Source organism: Gymnogyps californianus, chromosome Z, assembly GCF_018139145.2.
Source record: "Gymnogyps californianus isolate 813 chromosome Z, ASM1813914v2, whole genome shotgun sequence".
Classification (NCBI taxonomy): domain Eukaryota; kingdom Metazoa; phylum Chordata; class Aves; order Accipitriformes; family Cathartidae; genus Gymnogyps; species Gymnogyps californianus.
In genome coordinates, this window is record NC_059500.1 from 15904164 (window position 1) to 15924419 (window position 20256).

At 48.5% G+C, this 20256-nt stretch overlaps 1 protein-coding gene across 4 annotated transcripts in view; it reads right to left on the minus strand.

The window, feature by feature from the left end:
• Positions 1-539: 539 nt before the first annotated feature.
• The window catches only part of TMOD1 (tropomodulin 1), a 28666-nt gene continuing 8949 nt past the window's right edge, over positions 540-20256 (minus strand). For 2 of the 4 annotated variants that reach the window (XM_050913674.1, XM_050913675.1), the window contains exons 2-10: positions 17405-17568; positions 15267-15423; positions 11675-11794; positions 8235-8324; positions 7593-7723; positions 5872-5979; positions 4163-4306; positions 3284-3428; positions 540-753 (exon numbers count right to left, since the gene is read on the minus strand). In XM_050913674.1, the coding sequence (XP_050769631.1) occupies positions 689-753; positions 3284-3428; positions 4163-4306; positions 5872-5979; positions 7593-7723; positions 8235-8324; positions 11675-11794; positions 15267-15423; positions 17405-17524 (1080 nt within the window). In that variant the 5' untranslated portion in view covers positions 17525-17568 and the 3' untranslated portion in view covers positions 540-688. Of the gene's footprint in view, positions 754-1536; positions 1597-3283; positions 3429-4162; positions 4307-5871; positions 5980-7592; positions 7724-8234; positions 8325-11674; positions 11795-15266; positions 15424-17404; positions 17569-19863; positions 19907-20256 lie in introns of those variants that run through there. The other 2 variants (XM_050913676.1, XM_050913677.1) reach the window with 2 other exon arrangements.

The window sequence follows — 20256 nt, forward strand, 5'->3', positions numbered from 1 at the left end:
TCTTCAGACATGCATAGGATAGAAGGATATTAACCCATCCTAAACCACTCAATTTCTGAGACTCTGTTTTATAATTGGTGGCCTTAAGTTCCATTTAATCAGAAGGTGGAGATCAGTTTTTCTAAGAAACACAGGGATGCATTTGAAACAGCATCTCCAACTGAGTCAGCAACTGTCAGTAAAAAATTGTAATTCACAATTCTTGAAATTAGCCATGTTTCCAGGTAGTAGAAGTGCTTGTTAAACTAGTTGCTCCTCTATAGTTACTTGAGATCAATTTGGAAAAAACAAAAATAAAGTATTTTTTTAATACTTCTATAATTTGTGTGGAACAGTTGTATCTTTCACTCATGCATACCACATCCTAACTGTATGAAACACCGTGCAGGAAGTTTATAGAAAAATTAGGTCCCAGGTTAATTAAGAGTCACTTTTACCCTGGGATGTACTCTAAACTGAGATGATTGCATAAAATTGGCAGGTTGTTACTGGCTTGAATAGTTTCCAACTCTACAGAAAACATCAACAGTCCTACTGGATAAAATCTTCAACTACAGCCACTGTTAATTTAAACTGTTAGTGCATAAAACAGAACCGAGGCACCACAAATACTCTGTCAAGGCACTTATTGCCTTTAGATTTCCACAGCGTAGCACAGATCACTGGGAATGACCTCCATAGCCAGGAACTACACTCCAGTTCTGCACTTGGGAAAAATAGGCCCGTTCAACTCTGCAAGTCTTCTCTTCCTCACTGAAAAAGAAGAGGAAGAGGAGTCAGTCATGGCACGGGGAAGATGTGGATGGCAGGCTTGGCTTACCCGCTGTGGAAAGGAGCTGAGAGACGTACTTTCTGCCAGGAAAGAAACAAGATAGCATCAGCTTCTGAATTCCTGCCTTAAGCAGCAGGCACAGCCTTACGCAGTTTAAAATCAAGGAAGGTAAGATGAGGTTTCTGTCCCTATGAATTTCTAAGGCCAGAAGCTACTTTCAGCCTTACCTCCTTTATTCTGCAGTCAATTGTATTTCACACAGTTTGTCTTTGTAATCTGACTTTGGATCATCTGATGCTGACTGATGTAAAGACAGCAGGAGACAGGTGCCACAGTTTTCCCTTTGCTAGTTTTTCTAAATTACCATTTTAAATTAAAAAAAAAAAAATTCTGTCTCATTTCTTATCTTAAGCCTTTAGCCTCCAGCCCTCTGATCATGGTTAACATGATCAAAGCAGTCTCATATCTAGTGTTAAAGCTGAGGTACAGCTCTGACAGCTACACTCATGACTTTTCAAGAAATATGTGCAAGGAAAAAAGGAAAAAAAAAAAAAGGTACAAAGAGGATGCAGAAGTTAGCTCATGAGGATGAACAGAAAAGCCTTCATAGTTGGTTCATATAGAGCATCTTAGAGGAAAGAAGCTATAGGACCAAAACCAAGTTCTGGTAGCATCACGTGATGGTAGGCAAGAGCACTGGAGTAGAGCACAAGCAGAGAGCTATTGCTGACAGGGAGGAAAACAAAGTATTTCTATACTTATACATTGTCCAGGTGTGGAGCTGAGATGCTATTGCCAGAGACCATCACACCGATGAATACGAGCTGCAAACAAGAACCAAATCAGACAAAAATGCAGATCTTAACGGCCAAAGAGGCAAAACGCACAACTGTTAAATGGAAGGCAAGGTATGAATTCCTCCTCTCACAGCAGGAACAGTTAAAACACTAGATCCAAATCTTCCAGCTGATTACTCTGTATGCCAGGTGCTGCATGGTCATTAAACCCCTTGCTCTGTTTCAAAGGACAGGAAATAGCAAGCCTTTCCTGGTGCAGCTCTCTAGTGACCAGGAATGCAGCCGCAAGCAGAATAAATATGCAGTGAACCGCAATACTGAGTATTCTGTGTTGTCATTGAAGAACTGGCACATACCTCTATGCTTGGCTGTGCTTCCTAGGAGCACGGTACTGGCTGAAGCAAGATTGATTTTTTTTTTTTTTTTTTTTAAAAACACAACATAGTTATCATCTGTCTAAATATGGCAGCCACTTAAAGCTTTTTTTCCTGTGGCTTTTAAACCTGAAGTTGATTCATGAAGGGACAGAAGACCTTGTCTGTGGTGAACGATATGCAGATCAAAATACGTGGTTCCAGTTTTCCACCGTTTCTTCACAGCTGGCATTTGTACATTAGGTCTTTTCTCAGACCCTGCCTGTTAGCCCTTGCTTTCTAGGTGTGTCTGGCAGAACCCAGCAGTGCTAGCGGTGGGGGGTGTCCCTGGGAGCCTCCAGCCCAACCTCCCGCTCGCAGCAGGGCTCTGCCTAGCACTGGGTCAGGGCAGCGGCTGGCTCTGTCCCTCGGAGAGGAAGGACCCACCCTCCGAGAGCAAACCCCCACCCTCCCGGGGAAGGGGTTCTTCCTAACGTATAAAAAGAACAGTCTGCAGACTTTTGCTTATTCCTTCCGGATATATTGTCTGCCGCTGCCGAGAAGGAGTTTGGTGCTGTCATGTTTTTAACCACCCTGCCTATGCAGTTAGGAGCTGTTGAGTACAGCGTGGCTGGTACGTTGGCTGCATTCAACGCTGCTCTGCTGGACTGATTTCCAGTGCTCTACAGCAGCCTGTAGCCAAGCAATGGAAAGCCTCTGCCGCATACATCGGCTGAAATGGCAGTTTGCAGACTTGGCCACATGTTGCTTCACAAGCACTTCTGATGACTTCACCGAGGGTATAAAGATAACTCAAAGCCATGTGGCTTCCCACCTCTCCCTAGAAACACTTTCAATTTGTTTTGCTGAAGGGGATGGGACAAGTCCCACCGTCATCAAAGTTCAATTCTACTACTTTTCATCTCCTTGTTAAAGTGGGAATGAAGCTGGAGGAAGACAAGCATTTGGCAGGAATCACAAGTGCTGGCAGCTCACAACCCATGTGCCATATGCTGTATCATCACGCGCCATACTGAAGCACGTTAGCAGCTCTCGCGCCTTCCCAACAAGACCCACTGTTACTGCCAAAAATGCTGCCTCTTCTGGGAGTTTTAGCTGCCCAGTGTCTCCAGGTTTGGAGCACAACCCGTTGCCTGGCCGACAGCAGCTGCGTTAGGGAACCGGTCAGTGAAGGCTGCTTTCCTCCTCAAGGGGCAAGGCACCATCAGGCCCTTCAAGAGGTGGTTTCTAATTCAAGCACATCCACCGGAGCCTTCAAGTGAGCAGTTCTGCCCTCCTCCCACCAGGAATTGCCCACAGGACCTTCCCGTGCTCCCTGGCTTGCAGCCAGCCTGACTCACCTAGGTCATTGTTATTCATCATGGCATTGGAGGCGCGGAGCCGGGGACCTTGCTGGGTGAAATGGTACCCGAACTTCAGCAGGGAGGTGTTTTTTTCCAACATGTCCGCGATTTCCATTTCTACTTTGTTGCCCAAGGGCTGGCTCTTTTGAAAACAGAAAACACAAAAGCTGGTCAGGTCAGAGGGTGATCCAGAGCGAGCACTTAGATCTGCAATCTCCACGCCTTCCTTCCTTCTTTGGACCTGTTGGTCCCTTTGGCATTTCTGACTTGGAGCTGGTGAAACAAAGTGGTGGCCTGTTCGTGGTACAACCAAGTGGCTCCAACTCCTCCAGCAGACATTCCCACAAGTCCTCTTGCCCAAAGACTTTATTTCTTGGACATATTTGCAGCTAAGAGATGTCTGGATAAACTATGATTTTGAACTCCCAGTCACCTGTCCCTGAGCACCCCATAGCTCAGCTGCTTCATTACTACCCCCTGTGTTTCTGGGGGAGCTAAACTTGCCACGGCATCTGTATCACTGCACACTCTGGAGCTCCCCTTCTCTTCCCCTTGCATTGTAGCAAAAATTTCAGGTTTATTAAATAGACATTATTATTTAAGTCCCTGCAAGAGCTCGGAGCAAGGCGTGATATCGGACAGGTGCATCACCACTTTCCAGGGCAGCACCAGGAACACAGAAAGGTGCTTGCACTGCTACAGCCTTTGTTAATTACTGTAGGTAGTAGCAGATACTGCCCAGGAACTGCAGCAGAAACAGGGGGCTGAAACCTCTTCAAAGCAACCTGGCAGTGGTGGCGGGCTGCCACCCTCCACCTTGACCAGCCACCCAACTTCCCACAACCAGCACTCGATCAACGCTCCCGCATGCTTTACCTGGTTGTCAATGCGCAGCTCTATGAGCGATGTGTTGCCCTGGAGCGCTTCGACAACAGCCAGGATCCCTGACCCAGAAATGAAGTTCGATTCCACGTTCAGGCTCTTCAGCGTGTTATTGACCTTCAGCATTTCTGCCAGTGCCTGTGGGCAGAGGTGGGGGGGAAGAGCTGGCAGGGGCAGAGCACCCTGGAGCAGGAGGGGTTCAACTCCCCTCACCTCCGGAGGACACCAGGAGGACCCCACGTGCTGAGCGGTTTCACTGCCACCAGATGGGTGAGCTATGTGCAGGGCAAAGGGGTTCCCCCCTCTTGCAGGGGGATTCTTGAACAGGAGCATGCTGGAGGCCACAGTAAAACCTCCTATGGAGAAACCCTTAGGGCCGCCCCGAAAGGTGACAGTCCACGCCTGTGGCTGCCCCGTGACAGCTTCCTCTGTCCCTCTTCTAAAGCCAGCATGGTGATGGCAGGGATGCTGGCCAGTGTCAGCCCTGTCTCCTGCCTGACCGGCTCCCTGCCTGCACTGCTCCTTCTGCACGGGGCTGAGATGCTTCCCGTCACAGCAGGCAGAGAGAGGAGTGTCTGTCTTGAACAACAAGGTGTTCTCCACATCCAAGATGTCTTCCCAAGTGGCATCACAACTATATTAATCACTTTTGCTTCCCTCAGCAGGTAAGACCAGAAGTGGGCTGGCACACACTCCCAAACCCCCGCAACCTGATCTGATGATCTCATTTCATAAGCTGCATGGGAGGACCCATCTACATCATGAAACAGAAGGACCAGAAAGTGATGCCCAAGCAGCAGGGTTGACCTGTACCCACTCACACGGTACTTGGCTCCACAGCTCCTCTAGTCCTGCACAGTGCCCCACAGGCCCTCAGACAGCTCCAGTGCTGCCTGCAAAGGCTTTTTCCCCAGTCCAGAGTGCCTGAAATAACGTGAGGGCTGTACTCACTCTCCAAAAAGAAGTTTTTTTCTAACAGGAAACTGGCGTGCACATGTGTGCGTGGAGGTAGGTAGGGGGTGGCCTGGATGAAGAAGAGCAAAAATTGGCTGCAATGGTGCTGGAGGAATGTGCAAGGATGCAGCCTGGAAGGTAGCACGAGGGCCAGGCAGAACGCTCAGCACCTCTCTGCATCCCTACTGATACTTAAGACCACTCGCAGCAGCCAGAAAGACCCTTTATCACCCACAGAGGCCACACATAAGAAATGCAAAGTCCTGCTTCTGCACAGGTCTGCACAAAGGAATATATGAAAGAGAGCTGGAGCAGACATGTGCAAGGGAAGGGATGGGTGTGCACACAGCAGCGTATGGCTTTGTACCAACAGAAACAAATGGGGTGGCCCTGATATAGGATAAATTGAGAGAGAAAAACTGCTTTTACAAAATGCCACTCGGAAGTCAGTTCTTGTCTCTCGCTCCTTTTCTGGGAGATCCTTGAGGACAAACATGAGACCAAATGGGATTAAAGGATTGTGTCCTGAAATCTCCACAGCTGAAAAAGGAAGCAAAAGAACCAAAGCCTGTCTGTCACTGGCTTTCACTAGCGCTCCTGAAACTGAAGCACCTGCACCAAACGCCAGAGGCGCAGAACGTGCCAAATGTACCATAAGCTGCAAAAGCAGTCAGTCAGTAAGTCCGAAAATACCTTGCCCAAGAACAGCTCCTGTCACAACTTGATGATGATGAGCCGACAGTACTTACGAAAGCAACAGGATCGTTGCTCCGTGTCCCAACTATACTGAACTTCTTCACGTAGGTGTTATTTTTCAGCGCTTCCGCAAAAGCTTTTAAAGTTGGTATGGGAATATTCTGTGAAAAGAAATGCAGAAAACCTGTGTTACGCCATCACCCGTATGAAGGAACATGCTATACATTTAAACGATATTTTAAATTTCTTATCAAGGTCAAACCACCAAATGCACTGAAGTAATTTAGGAAGGCGTCGATAAATGTTTTTACAAGTTTTCTTGCTATAATCAGCATGGCCTGAGGAGCACAGCAATATCTTCATCCTATTTCCCACTCTGCTGAATAGCTCACTGCCTTGATTTGAAGCTACAATATTTCTGCTGTTTAATTGCCCAGAAACTCAGCTACTTAAGAACGCAGGCGTTGCGGGGATGTATGTAACTAGGATCCATGAGCCTACAAAGCACTGCTCCTGCGCTTTTTAATACGAATGACAGCACTGAGCAACATTCATGTCGTGTTCAGGAAAATTTCCACCTACGGGGCCTGATCCAGAAAGACCTGAAATGATCTCCTTGTAGTACCAGTCACAGACACCTCTGACTGCTTTACACAACATCTTTCAGGCTAACATTTGCCATGCTAGGTCTCAGCCCAGAAAATAAATCCATGCTGCTTATTCTGAGCTCCTACAAAATGAGTATTTTTCACTTATCAAGCACCTTAGATACCCTTTTCAGATGCACAAATTTTCACCTGTCTAAAGTTTTAAGTGGTATCCTCAGCTTGGACTTCTTGCCACACCATTTGGATCCCACCATGTGGAATCATCTATAGTCAAAGCCATCTGCAGAGCCATAACACAGAGCCCAGCAGCTCACCATCTCCACTGCCGCTCCCCAGTTCTCCAAACTGTGTCCCAAACTCATGAGTCCAACACAGAAAAAAAGTGCCTGCCTGCCAGATCCTCAGCCTGGTGTCCTCAAGGGACATTCAGGGTTACTAGCCAGAACCAAATACATGAAAGTAAAGATCTTTATGTTATAGAAAGGTGCAGGTGGCATGGCACAAGTGCTTTTAATGTGCACATGCAGTTAACCATGTTCTTGCTATTTGAATACGTCATCATTCAACAGACCCCATGGGATGGGGGTCCTGGAGTCAGGGAGGACAGATGGAAACTGTATTTTTTAGCGTGTGTATGTGTCCCAGAGGCAACATAAGAAGTAGTGCTGTGTCCTGATTTGCATTCTACAATAAGTAAAGGAGTCCCATAGAAGGGATGGGTGGGAGATGAACAGGGCTACCTGCAAGAAGGGAGGTTTCTTCATATTTTCATGGCAAGTGTCAGGATTACGAAGCCTTTTTCCTCCCACCATTTTATCTTACATAAACAGCCCCTCCACCAAATGTGCCTGACTAAACCATTAAAGCAACCTAGAACGCCTTTAGCCAGACAGGCTGGAGACGGGTCTCCCAAACTACCCTCAACACAGCTCCGCTCTTCCAGGCATCTACAGGAGTCCTCCTGCTACCAACCCCACATTGTTGTCCCACAGCAGGTAACAACCGCTGTTGCCCAACATGGAGATGGGAAGCACTGGTGTTTCTTGTCTGGCTATGTGCAGTGTTACGTTATTACTCTGTGCAGCCAAACAGACTTTGTCTCTGCCTTCTGTGTATCAAATGTTTGGTCCTGTTACTAAAAGAGGAGAGTAGAAAGGAGCAAATACCATAATATTGTTAAGGTTGACTTCCTCAAGGTCAGGATCATTGCTTTGTATTCGTTTCAGAGTTTCCTCCACATCCGTTGAGTTTGGTTCCTCATCAGGAACTGGTTTGTACTGTGTGGGCTTAATCACACCTGCAAGTGAAAAGCAAGACATGTGAAACCGAAAGCACTCTGAGCAGCAGCATGTTCTCTTTGGGTGTGTTTCTCCTATTCCAGAAGCACTGGCGTGGGGGGGAAGCATGACCTGACAAACAGACGCAAGATGAGAGACTGAACAAGCACTCGTCAGCTCCATCTACGCTTACGTGCATCCAGAAACGCTGCCCAGCACTGGCGCCAACCAGCACAGGACAGCCAGTGCCTGCTGCTATGTGCTCTCAGGGTCCAAAACTGGGCGATGGAGGGCACACCGCGTGCGTGGGGCTGTTCCCTGGGCTGTGCTAGCTCCCAGACAGCACCAGGACAGTGGCTGAGACTGTACTGGCTTGCACAGGGCAAGGATGCGCCAGAGACGGCCCCAGCAATCACAGGCTGCTCTGACATTCACGGTTCCAACCTTCAGCCTAAAAATAATTCCCACTTTGCCTCTGCTAGCAGCTCCAAAGCCAAACACTGCAGCCTGCTAACATTCTAAATCACTTACTGTTGAGTCCTTCTTTGTTCACAATAGTGGTGCTCCCCAGTGCCTCATAGTACTGCTGGTTACTCATCAAGGTGTGCATGCCAAGGATGGCTACAGAAAAAGAAAAGGAGAACACAACTTGAGTTATTGCAGGCTGCAAAGCCAGGAAAAGACACATAGACACTGTGCTGCCCGGGATGGGCAGCATTAAAAACATTAGTTTTCCCTGTGCAAGCACAGAACAACATACAAAGTTGGGACCATGGCCCCCAGCTGTCATAAATACACAACAGGGCTCAAATATGCTCCCTTGTTTATTCCAATGCAGCATGATTCGTAGGAGAAGAGGAACCTCATCTTGCGAACAACAAACAGACAAACAGCCAAGGTGTCCCAGTAGCCAACTTGATTCAGCATCATGCAAAAATAGCGAGGGGAAGACAGTAAAAGACAAAAAAAAAATGTCGTTGGTAGGATTTAATCTAACTGGTCCACTCCAGCAGGAGCCTGCGCATCCTCATCACCCTTGCTCACCTGGGCACGTGCCACACACTGCGACAGCCCAGTTTTTGAGATGAGCTGTGCCCCACGCAGAACCAAACCAGCCCCTCTCAGGCAGCAACATACAAGGTGACTGTCATCTGAAGCATGGCAACGCACATCATGTTTTTACTAAACAACAAGGTGGGGGTGGCGACAGTGTGCTTTAAATTGATCTTTGTACGCTTGGAAGTTGACATTGTGAGAAGCTGAAGCTCTGCTGGCTCCGTCGAAATGCAGAAAGTGATGGTATGAACAAAATTCAAAGACTGTAAGAGCCCAAAAGCCAAACTTCTGCCAATTTGTGTATCTCAGGCTCATGGCTGCAAAACCAATATGCAAATGCACATTGAAACATGCCCAGGGGGATCTGCTGACATTCTTGCCTGCTGCAAATGAACAGTGGGAAGCCAATGGCTTAGAAACATTTGGGCAAAGATTCTGTGTATAAAAATAACCCTGCTACTCACAGAAAGTTCATGTTTGAAAATAAACTGGTTTTTTAATCAACTTTTTTTTTTTAAATAACTGTAAGATTTGCTAAAGAAAAACACAGACTCGTGAATACTTGTTATAAACAGACACATTTGAACAAATCTTGACCTCCAGATGGGCACAGTGGTTAACATAAATAAAGGACAAATCTCTCCCTAAAATTCAAGCATGCCACTACGAAGGCACTTTGCTTTCCCATGAGCTGCTCCTCTTATGCTTGGTTGGCACCAGTCCATCACCATTGGCTTGGCGCTTTGGCCAAGATGGGCTGGGAGTTGCAGGAGAAGGCTGTCCCTGAGGCCCATCACAAGAATGGCATCTGTTACGGTGACAATTCACTGTGACTCTGGGTTTGGGTTGCATGGGCAGGACAGCCTGCAGCAAAGGGTGTCAACGAACATCACTGTCCACTTCCCCACACCCCCCCAGCACATCCCTGGTTGGATTGTGCAGAGCCAAGCAGTCTCTGTCTGAAAGCCTGAGTGAGGTTGGGCACTTTGAGTTTGCTTGTTTGTATTTTAGCTGGCTCTTTTCTCTGCCATGTACTCACAGCTGAAATTTTCAGGAGTGCAACCCAGCTCGGAAAAGTCATTTGCAGGCTCAGCATTTTGGGGACACACATACACCCCAAATGCAGCTTACTCTGGCAACAAAATCTCTCCACCAGCCAGGACTGTGAATATCTGGACTGCAGACAGAGGGAAGGGTCTGCTGTTATGACCACGTGGGGTTTTTGGGGGCTAGGGTTTGTGCTGGTAGACAAGAGGGACCCCCTGTTTCTAAGTCTGGTGCTTACTCTGTATTGCCCAAAGGAACTCATGCAGAATGAAGGCATCCCATTGCTGCCTCCCCCAGCTGATCAAAGGCACAGGAGCCCTCCCAGGACTTGCTGGGAGCCACCCACAAGAGCTATCCTACTGGCCTTGCCAAGGAACGGATCCAACACACCATGGCTGACAACGAGCCCTGCTAAATAAGCAGGAGCAATGCTGTCACTGTCAATATTGAGATTTCAGCACAGCTTGTATCACATCAGTTCTCCTGCTGCCGCTTCAAGTGTATTCTCCCAACAATTGCAGAACAAGCTGCCCCGAACAGCATTTCTCTGTGAAAATAATTGCTGCACAAATCTGGCGCTTAGAAAGGCAGATTTTATAGGATAGGTCTTTATAGGACTCTAAGAGTACAGTAAAAAAACAAAATCCAGAGATGCAATGCTTGGCCAGGGTACGTATGTTGGAAGCCTTAATGCAGAAACACATTTCTAAGCCAGAATATGATATGATTATGTAGCAGATGTCTAGTTGGTGTGGTTATTCTACAGGCTATCTTACAGACTTCTGGCAAGGAGGATACTGCTAGGGAGTACGGAAGTCTGAAGGAGACAGAACTGGAAGAAGCAGCCAGTAGCACTGAAACACTCATCGACTGCTAGATCAGCAGGGGACACGTGAGCTCGGTAAAGCACCAAGGGGGTGTTCATATGCTCCTTTGGCCAAGGCATATCCTATACCAGTCACAGGGCTAAGTCCACGCTACTGGCTTCGGCAGGATACCAATATTGCCATCTCTAAAGTGGCAGAGCAAGGAGGCTTGAAGGGGGTCACCTCCACTCAGACAACACTGCCTGAAAACCAGCAATGGAACACTGCTTGAACTGGTCTAGCATGGAGGCATAAACCCTTCGGATAGGGACAATGTCTGTCCTTGGTTTGCACGGGGCTTGTTTAGCCTGGTGAAGAGCACGCTGTCGGGGCATGAAGAGCACACTGTCGGGGCTCGAACAGCACCTGCAATCACTCTGTCGCCCTCTCCAGCTTGCTATGCATTCCAACCTGCTTCTAAGTCATCATGAAGTATACCAACATTTTAATGCTGGATTCTCCCACCACTGAGCTAACACTCACAAAACCAACTGACCGCACAAATCGCAAGAAATCTGTAGCTTTAAAATGTGCTGGAAAAGTTCTTTAACAAACAGCAGCCCTGAGCGTCCATTGAAAGACTACTCTAACCTGACAGCTCCTTTAATAGGTTGCACAAGAAATCCACATTCTCACTGGGTCTGTTTGATTGTTTCCTAGAGGTTTGGCTTGAAGAAAGCTGTGCTCTTGGAAGTGACAGGCCACAATTTGCAAGATTCAGCGGCAGAGAGAGGAGAAGAGATCAAACAGCACACTCTGTTCCCTTGATAAATCCTTATTCTTCCTCCTCAGCTTTGGTCCATGCTCCTGATTTAAATCACATGGGCTGAGAGTAACTTTAAATATACACTTCTTTTTTAACAAAGAAATAAATCCTGTCAAAACTGACAGCATTCAAATAAACAGCAAAAAGCTCAATACCTTATTTCCCACAAAAGAACAAACAAAGAGAAACTAGTAGTCAAACAACTTGAACCCCCAATTCGCGTGAAACTATTTTACCAGCAATGTCACAGAGCTCTGCATCAGAGGCATTAGCAAGGGCTTCCTCCAGTTCCGGCTCCAGAGTCACACTTTCCAAAACAGGATCCATCGGCTTCTGCTTGGGGATCCAAGCTTTTCCTATAAATGCAAAGTGAGGTCACTCTCAGTATAGCTATAGCACCTGTTTCACAACTAGCTGTGCAGATGCATTTCCGTGGGGTGAGATTTGCACAGTGGAAAGGACGGGGGGGGGGCACAAGGACCTAGAGAAAAATCAGAGGAGACACTGCATCCCTTCCCATTAGCTCAGCCTGAGTTCTGCTGCGATATGAGCCAGGAGGCACCTGCCAGACACCTCCAACTGTGGAGCTGGACTCTTTCACCAGCACAGAGGGCTGCATCTACAAAAGCCCAATAGTGCATTTGTACAGGATGGTGACTGTTCAATGCACAGCACTCAGAAAGCCACGCACAGCCTGACCCTGCAGGACTTCACTTCTTTGAAGGCTGCATAAAAGAGATGGAGATTTGCCAGCACTCACACGGACCGAGAGAGGCCAGTGGCCCAGATCCAGCACTGTGCAGGATCGGTCCTGCCACTGAGACAGCTCCTGCTGCTAATTCCAAATGCATGGTGGCAGGGCAGATGGCACAGTAGTCAAAAGAGGGTGGAAAGGAGGTGGTGGAGGGGGTCTGGCAGCAGGCATGGGTAGCAGTCGGTCGTCCAGCAAGTGCATGGGATGCAAGGAGGAGCAGGCTTGGGGCAGCTGGTCTGGCTCAACGTTGCTGCAGAGGACAGTAGGGCAGCGGGGAGACACACAGAGGGCATGTCAGATGGAGACCTCCGTGCTCTATCTCCCAGGACAGCAACAGGCCAAAGAACAGGCCTTTTCCCTACAAGTCAGAGGTGCAAAGCAACAGGTACACCTGGTAACACAAAGCTGCCATCTCAGCTGCTCGCTTGTGGCCTTTTCCTAAACAGGGGCTGTCCATGTGGACAAGGGGCTGCGCAGCGAGTGATGCAGCTCCAGCCCAGCTCTGAAGGCCATGGGCTCCCTGGCATTCCCTCATCCCAGGATGATCACCAGGCAGGCCACGACCCTTTCTCTGCTGGAGCCGGCTGCGTCCCAGGGAGGCATGGGGCAGTGGATGGGGTTCATGGCACTGCAGGGCTGCTCCCAGCTCCTAACTGCTCGCACCGCCAACGGGCGGGCAGATCTCTTTGCAGAGGCTAAAAGGGTCAGGTCTGAGATTTCACAACAGGGCAGGTACCTGCGACTGCCCCCACCACCAAAGAAAAAAGAGAGGTTAGCGGTGTTTTAACACACCACGGCAGGGAGCACTCTGTTGGGTAAACCCAGCGCTGCTGCAGGACGGAAGGAGGAGGAGGAGGAGGGATCCCAGAGCATTTCAGAGCAGTCCCCTCCCCTGAAATAGTCCAGGATCATTGCAGAGAGATAGCGAGTGCAAAGCTCTTGGCCTGGCATGCTAGCCAGGACTATTTTTGTCCTTTCTCTGAAACCAGAGTCAGTGCCACCAAAGGGGAGAAACAAAGATCCTGCTGCTCAGGGATGTGCAGAAACAGAAGAGGCTAAATTTAACCTGAAGGAAGAAGCAACTGCGCTTCAGGCTTCCCTGGTACGAAATGGAGGCTGCTATAAACAACCTTTTTCAAAACTGCCCGTCTCCTGCCTGCGCGCTGCCGCCCTGACGAAGAGGGCAGGAATCTGCCTCCTGGGACACAGCTGCTCTCGCAAAAATAGGCAGAGTGTCATGTGTGCCTGCATGGCCAGGCACCTTCTGGGTATTCTGCAGCAAAATGTCTGAGGAGGGCTGGTCCCCTCAGCTCTGGCTTGGTGCGGAGACCCGGAACCGTTGTCCCACCAGACACGCGGCTCGGCAAATTGTACGCACCATCCGGTCGGTTCAGCAGGTAATAGGAAAAACAGGGCAAACTTAATTCTGCCGCTACACAGTCACTCCTTTTGACATCTCAGTGTCATCGAAACTTCTGGGTTTTAATTTTAGAAAGTTTCATATCTCAGTCATGCTTTATTACAAGTTTGAACTTTAAATTAAATGGTGCATGCAAACACAGCATTATATATCATAAGACAGCATGTGTGCGCACACCAACTCCTACTCTGTCCAGCAGCATGGCCGGGGAGAGCACCTCCCATGGCAAACCAGTAAATCACCCTCTGAACTGCAAACGTGGTGATTTATTTCCAGCCCTGCCACAACTGTGAGTATGTAATTTACCATCTCTGGCTCACAGTCAATGTAAGTAGTTTCTTCACTCAACAGCATGTTAGCAGTGAAAATATGTTTAACGTGTTTGAGATCACATCAGATTGAACTATGATTAGCTCAGACCAGAAGCTGAAGACTCAAAAAAATGCCTGAAATACTTCCGTCTCCTGCAGAGCACTGCTACTACCTGTTGGGCTAGCCAGGTGGGTAGCCAACACTGGGCTGGGGTACATTTGAAGTTGCTAAATCATTCTTCCTGATAGCACTCAATTCACTCTTTTCATGTACTTCTCTCAAGGAGAACTCATTTTTTTTGCTAAAAATACCACCTCAAGTTTTATTAAATTGACAGATTTACCACAAGCTCTTTCTCAGAGATGCACATGGATCAGTAAGGAGGCAGCTTTGAGAAAGACTTCAATTGGGAAACATACTCACATGCCCGCATTTTCATGCACTTCTTTTTTGATGTGGGGCAACCAGTAGTGCAAACAGCGTACAACCAGATATTCTGCTGCAGGGGGACCATGGTACAGAGGAAGACACAACAGCAGAAAAAAGCTGCTGAGAAGCTCCTGGAACCCAGAGGCAAGGACTGACTGGACCACTTCCCATGTCAGATGATATTCAGAGTGCTAATGGGAGCAGGAAAGTCCTCTGGATAAAGGGACATGTCCCAGGATAACAGGAAAAGATGCAATAACGAGAGGAAAGGGAAGAGGCAGAGCAAACCCCTTGCTCACAGGCCCCAGGGCCATGCAGAGCAGGGGTGCAGCAGCCGCCGCAGGGTACGGTGCAGGAAAACAGAAATGTGCAAGCTGCAGGAGACTGGGAAATGAGGCCAGGGTTGTCAAGAGGTGATGAAGACTAGACGGGAACTGTTGGGATCATCAGGCTGAGGGGAGCTGTGGAGTTTCTCTGTACCAAGATGAAGTTCAGAGTGTAGGGATGGAGCATTAAAGGCAACGGTGGAAGACAGAGCCCAGCCTGCAGAGCTCACAGGAGGACAGGGCAGAGGAGGAACAAGAAAGGACAGAAGATGATGTCTTCTCCAGAGCTTAATACAGCTGCAGTGGGATGGGGACGAAAAGAGGCTGCACGGTGGTACAGCCTCTGTCCATCACTTAACAACGTATCAGGTGGTACTCAAATCAGCAAGCGCATGGACCTCTTGGGCACACCTCAGTTTATTAGCCAGACTGGGCTGGGGCTAGACAGCAGAGAGAGCAGATCCACCACCCCAGTGGTGTCAAAATGAAGTCGTGCTTAGCAAGGCAGGTCAGACACAACCCTTCTGCTGTACACCCACTGTGCCTTCATCGCAACACACTCAGCAAGGTGCAAAGGGTGACCCTACCTCTCTTTTCACCCGTGAAAGGAACCAAGTCTTCTCTGTCTTTAACATCCTTCGCCTGCTTTTCTAGGTGGGCCATGAGTTCCTCCCTTTTGAACGGGCCAGTTGGTGGCTTTTGCGTCTGATCCCGCTGCCTGAGCCCTGCTGGCAGCAATGCATTCTAGGCACAGAGGGGAGAAACATGGGTTATCTCTGCAGGCCATGATCCCCATCCATCAAACGCTCTCCCCCCTCCACTTTCTTCATTGCACTGTATTTCTTCCACATTGCTGGACAACTTGCTTTTCCTTGTGTCAAAGGTTATCTCCATCCAGCCCCACTGATTCCCACATCATCTAAGACACATGATGCTCCTTTCCCTCTCCAATTTCAAATGCTGGCTCCATTACAAGATCTCCGTGCTGCCAAGTGGATGTTTCTCTACAACAGCAGCTCCAACCCTTTCTCTGGATGCTCTCAGCCATCACGTCCTGCTCCTCCTAGCCTCTTCCCACACCCTCACCATTTCTGCTGCCTCTTTGCAACAGTCACAGTGCCAGAACCAAGCTGCTAAACTCAACGGATCATCTCCTCCCTATACGTGTCTGTCCGAGTGCTCACATGCCATGCGTGTCCCAACAAGAATAAGTTCAGGGAAATCCCATGGTCTTTCACAGAGCAGACCAGAAAGCCACGGTGGTCTCTTTTGCCTTTCATGATTCATCACAAAACTACAGGCAGGGTCTCACAGAGAAGGTCACTCCACTGCAGAACAAAACCCCTGCGAACCTCAGCCCTTTTTCAAACTGCTTCCTTGTTATTCAGTCACATTAGCCACCATGGGAAGTTGCTTTGTGCCTGACCCATACGGCACGTAAGCACCTGCTTATATTTAAATATAGAACAGCCTTAATGCAGTAAGACTATTCCCAGATTTGACACTAAGCATGTTCTTTAAAGCTTTGCTGGATAGAAGTCGACATTTACTTTTTAAGACATCCAAGGTGATTTTGAACAACATGCTGATTCTTCCATGCCCGCCTAATAAAAGTAATTCATTATAATTTAAATCTGTATCAGTGAAAAGCCTGGGAAGGAAAATGACTAATAGGAAGCAATTAGACTTGGGCAACCTTGGAGGGCAACAGAGGAGAACGGTGCTAATGCACAAGCAGGGAGGCACAGGAAACAGCTTGCTTCCTCAGGCTTCATGCTGTGAGAGGCAACTGTGCAATCTTCATGCTTTAACTCCTGTACTCAGACTACACCTGTACTGACAGATGCTCGCAATTATTTTACCTTTCTGCATCTTTCACAGAATGCTGCCTGACTCTGTGTCTTCTGAGGCAGCTGTAACCAGCCCATCAGCCCATACGCTCAATCCCAGGAGCTAGCCTGCCACCTCTTAATTATTTTCCTCTGTTGCAATTAAAAATACTGATGATGCAATCTACACTGCCCATCATTTCCCCCAGAAACACTAACTACATGTTGCAGGAACAATTTCTCACTTGGCAGTGCCCAGCCTCATCATCTAACGTTGCTGTAACCCAGAGGCCTGCCAGTTGGCTCTGCACATCCCCTGCTAGGGCCACAGGACAACGTTGCCTCCAAAAAGCTTTCATTGCTTGGCACCAGCACGCCCAGTGTTTGCATATGCGCAGCTCCTACTGATGTCAGGAGGTTGCTAAAAAACAATTGTCCCATTTCGCTAAACTCTGGGATTTGGATTTCTGCCTAAATGGAGGAAAATACAGACCATTTGAGGTCTGCTACGAAAAAAACCCCAAACAACCCATAAAACCCAAAACATTCCCTCCAAGGTGGCCTGACGAGAAGCAGAGATCCAGTTTCTGCAGGTTTACTGCCCTGCACCAGCACTGGCTCACATCAGTGCTGCAAATCACAGTGCTCGTCACACCGGGGCATGCACGCCAGGGCAAGGGCAGAGGAATATCACAGAAACGAAGTCCCATGTGTAGCCCGCACTTGCAATGGCAAAACTGCTTCTGCTCATCTGCGGACAGTCTCTTCCATCCTTGCACTGAGTACAGGCTCTGCAAAGGATCCCACTTAAATACAGATAGATTACTAATGCAGCCCGTTCCCCCACAACTACTGAGATTTACCACCTAGCAAATCTCATGTAAAAAATGACTTACATCAGGATCCAGCTCTTCCAGTTCATTCTCTAACTTCCTGAGCTCCTCCTCTGTCAGAGCTCCAAGGATCTTGTCTTCATCCAGGTCTCGGTATTTTTCTAGCTCCTTTCTGTAAGACATCTTAGAGGAGTCTCGTGAATCTCACTTTTATGCCGAAACAGGACCTGAAATGAAAACAAGAAGCGTAACACTGAATACGTGAAACATGACACTACAGCCCGGCTGATCAGGGAATGCTGAATGCCACAGAGTTGTAGAAGATTTATGCTTAAAGCATGGCTGACTTCAAAGCCAGGTCAGATTGCTCAGGGCCCCCTGTCCATATCCTACATGCAAGTAACGGCCCACGGTCATGAGAGCGGCACAACTTCAGTAGCGCATTGCCCCATCATGGACTTACAGGGGCAGCACTGAGGAATTACTTTGTACAGGACCCTGGCAAGAGATGTCTTTCTCCAAGTAATGCTAGATGTTAACGAAGTGTCCTAGGCATTTATGTCCTTGAAGGACAATAAAACACAAATCATAAAGTCTGCAGTTCTCATGCCCTTACAAGCCACCAGTAACACCTCCCTGCTCATGGCACTCCAGATAACATTGTCACCAGGTGGGAAAAGATTTGTAGCACCCCTGAGTACCTCTGAGCCCTGAAAACCTCCACGAGGCTACAGTGCGCGGCACTCCTTCCCATGTTTTAAAGCCACAAGGAGATCAGAAGTATTATCCACTTGTGTTCAGGAGGCTGCCAGTTAAATGTGCTGTTTAGTGACCCACCTTCCCTGAGACAACACGTTTGCCCTGCTGCAAGCTGAGCAGCTGACCTGAGCGTTACTGCACGCCTAAACCAACCCTTCAAGAAAAGAAGTGGGAGTAATGTACTAAATGACCTATCCGGATAATCCCTGCTGACCCAGTGGTTTGTCCCATGTCTCCTAATATAAAATGCCACACACAATCACACGCACATAACTGGACCTCTGCCAGCTCTAAAAGACTGTAGTAGACCTTCTACGAAGGTCAACTTGTTTAAAATATGCAGGTGGGTTAAAAATACACTAACTACAACACACAAGAGTGTATCCGACTCTGCTTTTTTGCTGAAAGTTTCCTTCTGTTCCATAGCACTATCTGTATATTCACATTTTTTAGCTCAATTTTTGCAGAGAATATTGAACTCTAGATAATTTAAAGTGACTTTTCCTACAGTTTAAAAAAAACTTCTGCTATTCTCTCAAGTGGCATTTACGTTAAAATAACAGCAAGGCCTGTGCTTTTTTCAAGGAGCCAAACATCTTTTGAGTTTCTATAAATGGCTTCTTTTCAGCTTCTGCGGAGCATCAGAGTCCTACCCCGAGTCACATCTCTCCAGCTTTGCTCATCCTCTCAGAGCAGATCGTGCTCTTATGATTGCTCTTCATTAGCGGAGAAGTCTCTTTATACAACTTACAATGCAGCTGCTCTTCCAGATAGGAAAATTATCTTTAGCTTGGTCACAAAAGGGCACATTAACACACACATGGCTCAACAGCAAGCCCTTAAATTTAGAGCTGTCATCTGGTCAGACGTTTGGTTTCCCACTGGTGCGATGGCAATTCCTGCATCACTCGCATTCCTGCCACTCACCACTTAGGAGGTGGAGCGCCAGGAGATGGTGCCTCCTTGATGGGAGGAAGAGCCTCCCAGGCTCCCACAGCTGGGAGCTGAGAGGGTGAAAACTAGCTTTTCGTTGGGCTGGTTTGTGCCACACAGCGACAGTCAACCTGCGGGCACCAGGGCCAAGGGCAGGGGGAGGGTGAAGGAGGAAGCACGGGCTATGGGGCTCGGTGGGTTTGGCTAGAAGCGAGGCGGTAGGGACCCCGGCAACTCCTGTGCTTTACCAATCCCCTGCAGCAGTCAGTGCAAGGCACCTCGAGCCGCCACACTGATGTGCAGCAGCCGTGCAACCGTGCACTGGTCAGGCTAGGAGCCACATCCAGCAGCTCAGCCCCAGCAAGGCTGCCCTTCTGGTTGGCATAGAGAAAAGCAGAGCCTGTATCACAATTACTAATGAACAAACGTTTGTCATTACAGCAATTGTTATTACTCTGATGCAGGAGATCCAAGAGAAGCAGCCCGGACCCGGATCTGGAGATGTGCTGTGCCACTGCGACCTTAGATTGAAGTGCATGAACCATGACTAGTCTGTACTTCATATTCAATTTTTAGTTTTGACTATTCTGCTGTGGAAGGAGCTGGAGCTAAGAGCAGGCAGGAAAGCAGAGGATAACCCACCTTCGGCTGCTAAATTCCCTGTAATGGCTTAAAATACCCACACCTGCCACGCACATGGCAATCTCCATCTTGCCTACATGGGGACAACTACTCCCAGAGGCAGCCACAGCCCCTTCCTAGCAATCATCAGGGGCAGCCTGCAAGCAGCGGCTCGGCTGGGACCAGAGTGCAGCCTCCGCAGGGCTGACCTTGTTGCCTCCCGCTAGAAGGACGGAGACTGTCAGCACCGAGAGGCGAAAGGCAGGACAGACGTCGGATGTCAGCGCGCACAGGCAACGCTTCTGGAAAACGCTTCAGGTTTCAAAGCATCTTGCAGTGATATGAAGCCGGAGCTGCATATAGCAAAGGCCCTGAGGGTTGAGGACAGGTGCAGAGCCTGCTGAAACACAGTTGAAATCCCTGCGGGGAGAATTCTGTTTGCTGCGTACCCCAAGCAGAGCTGCTGGGAGGGGACAGTGCCCTCACAGCCTCGCCAGTGCAGCAGGACAGCGCCGACGCTTGCGCAGCTCCTGCAGCGAGCACATCGGGAGCACTGGCTGTGCCTGCGGCGGCAGGACATTTTGTACCACTCCCTGTCCGCC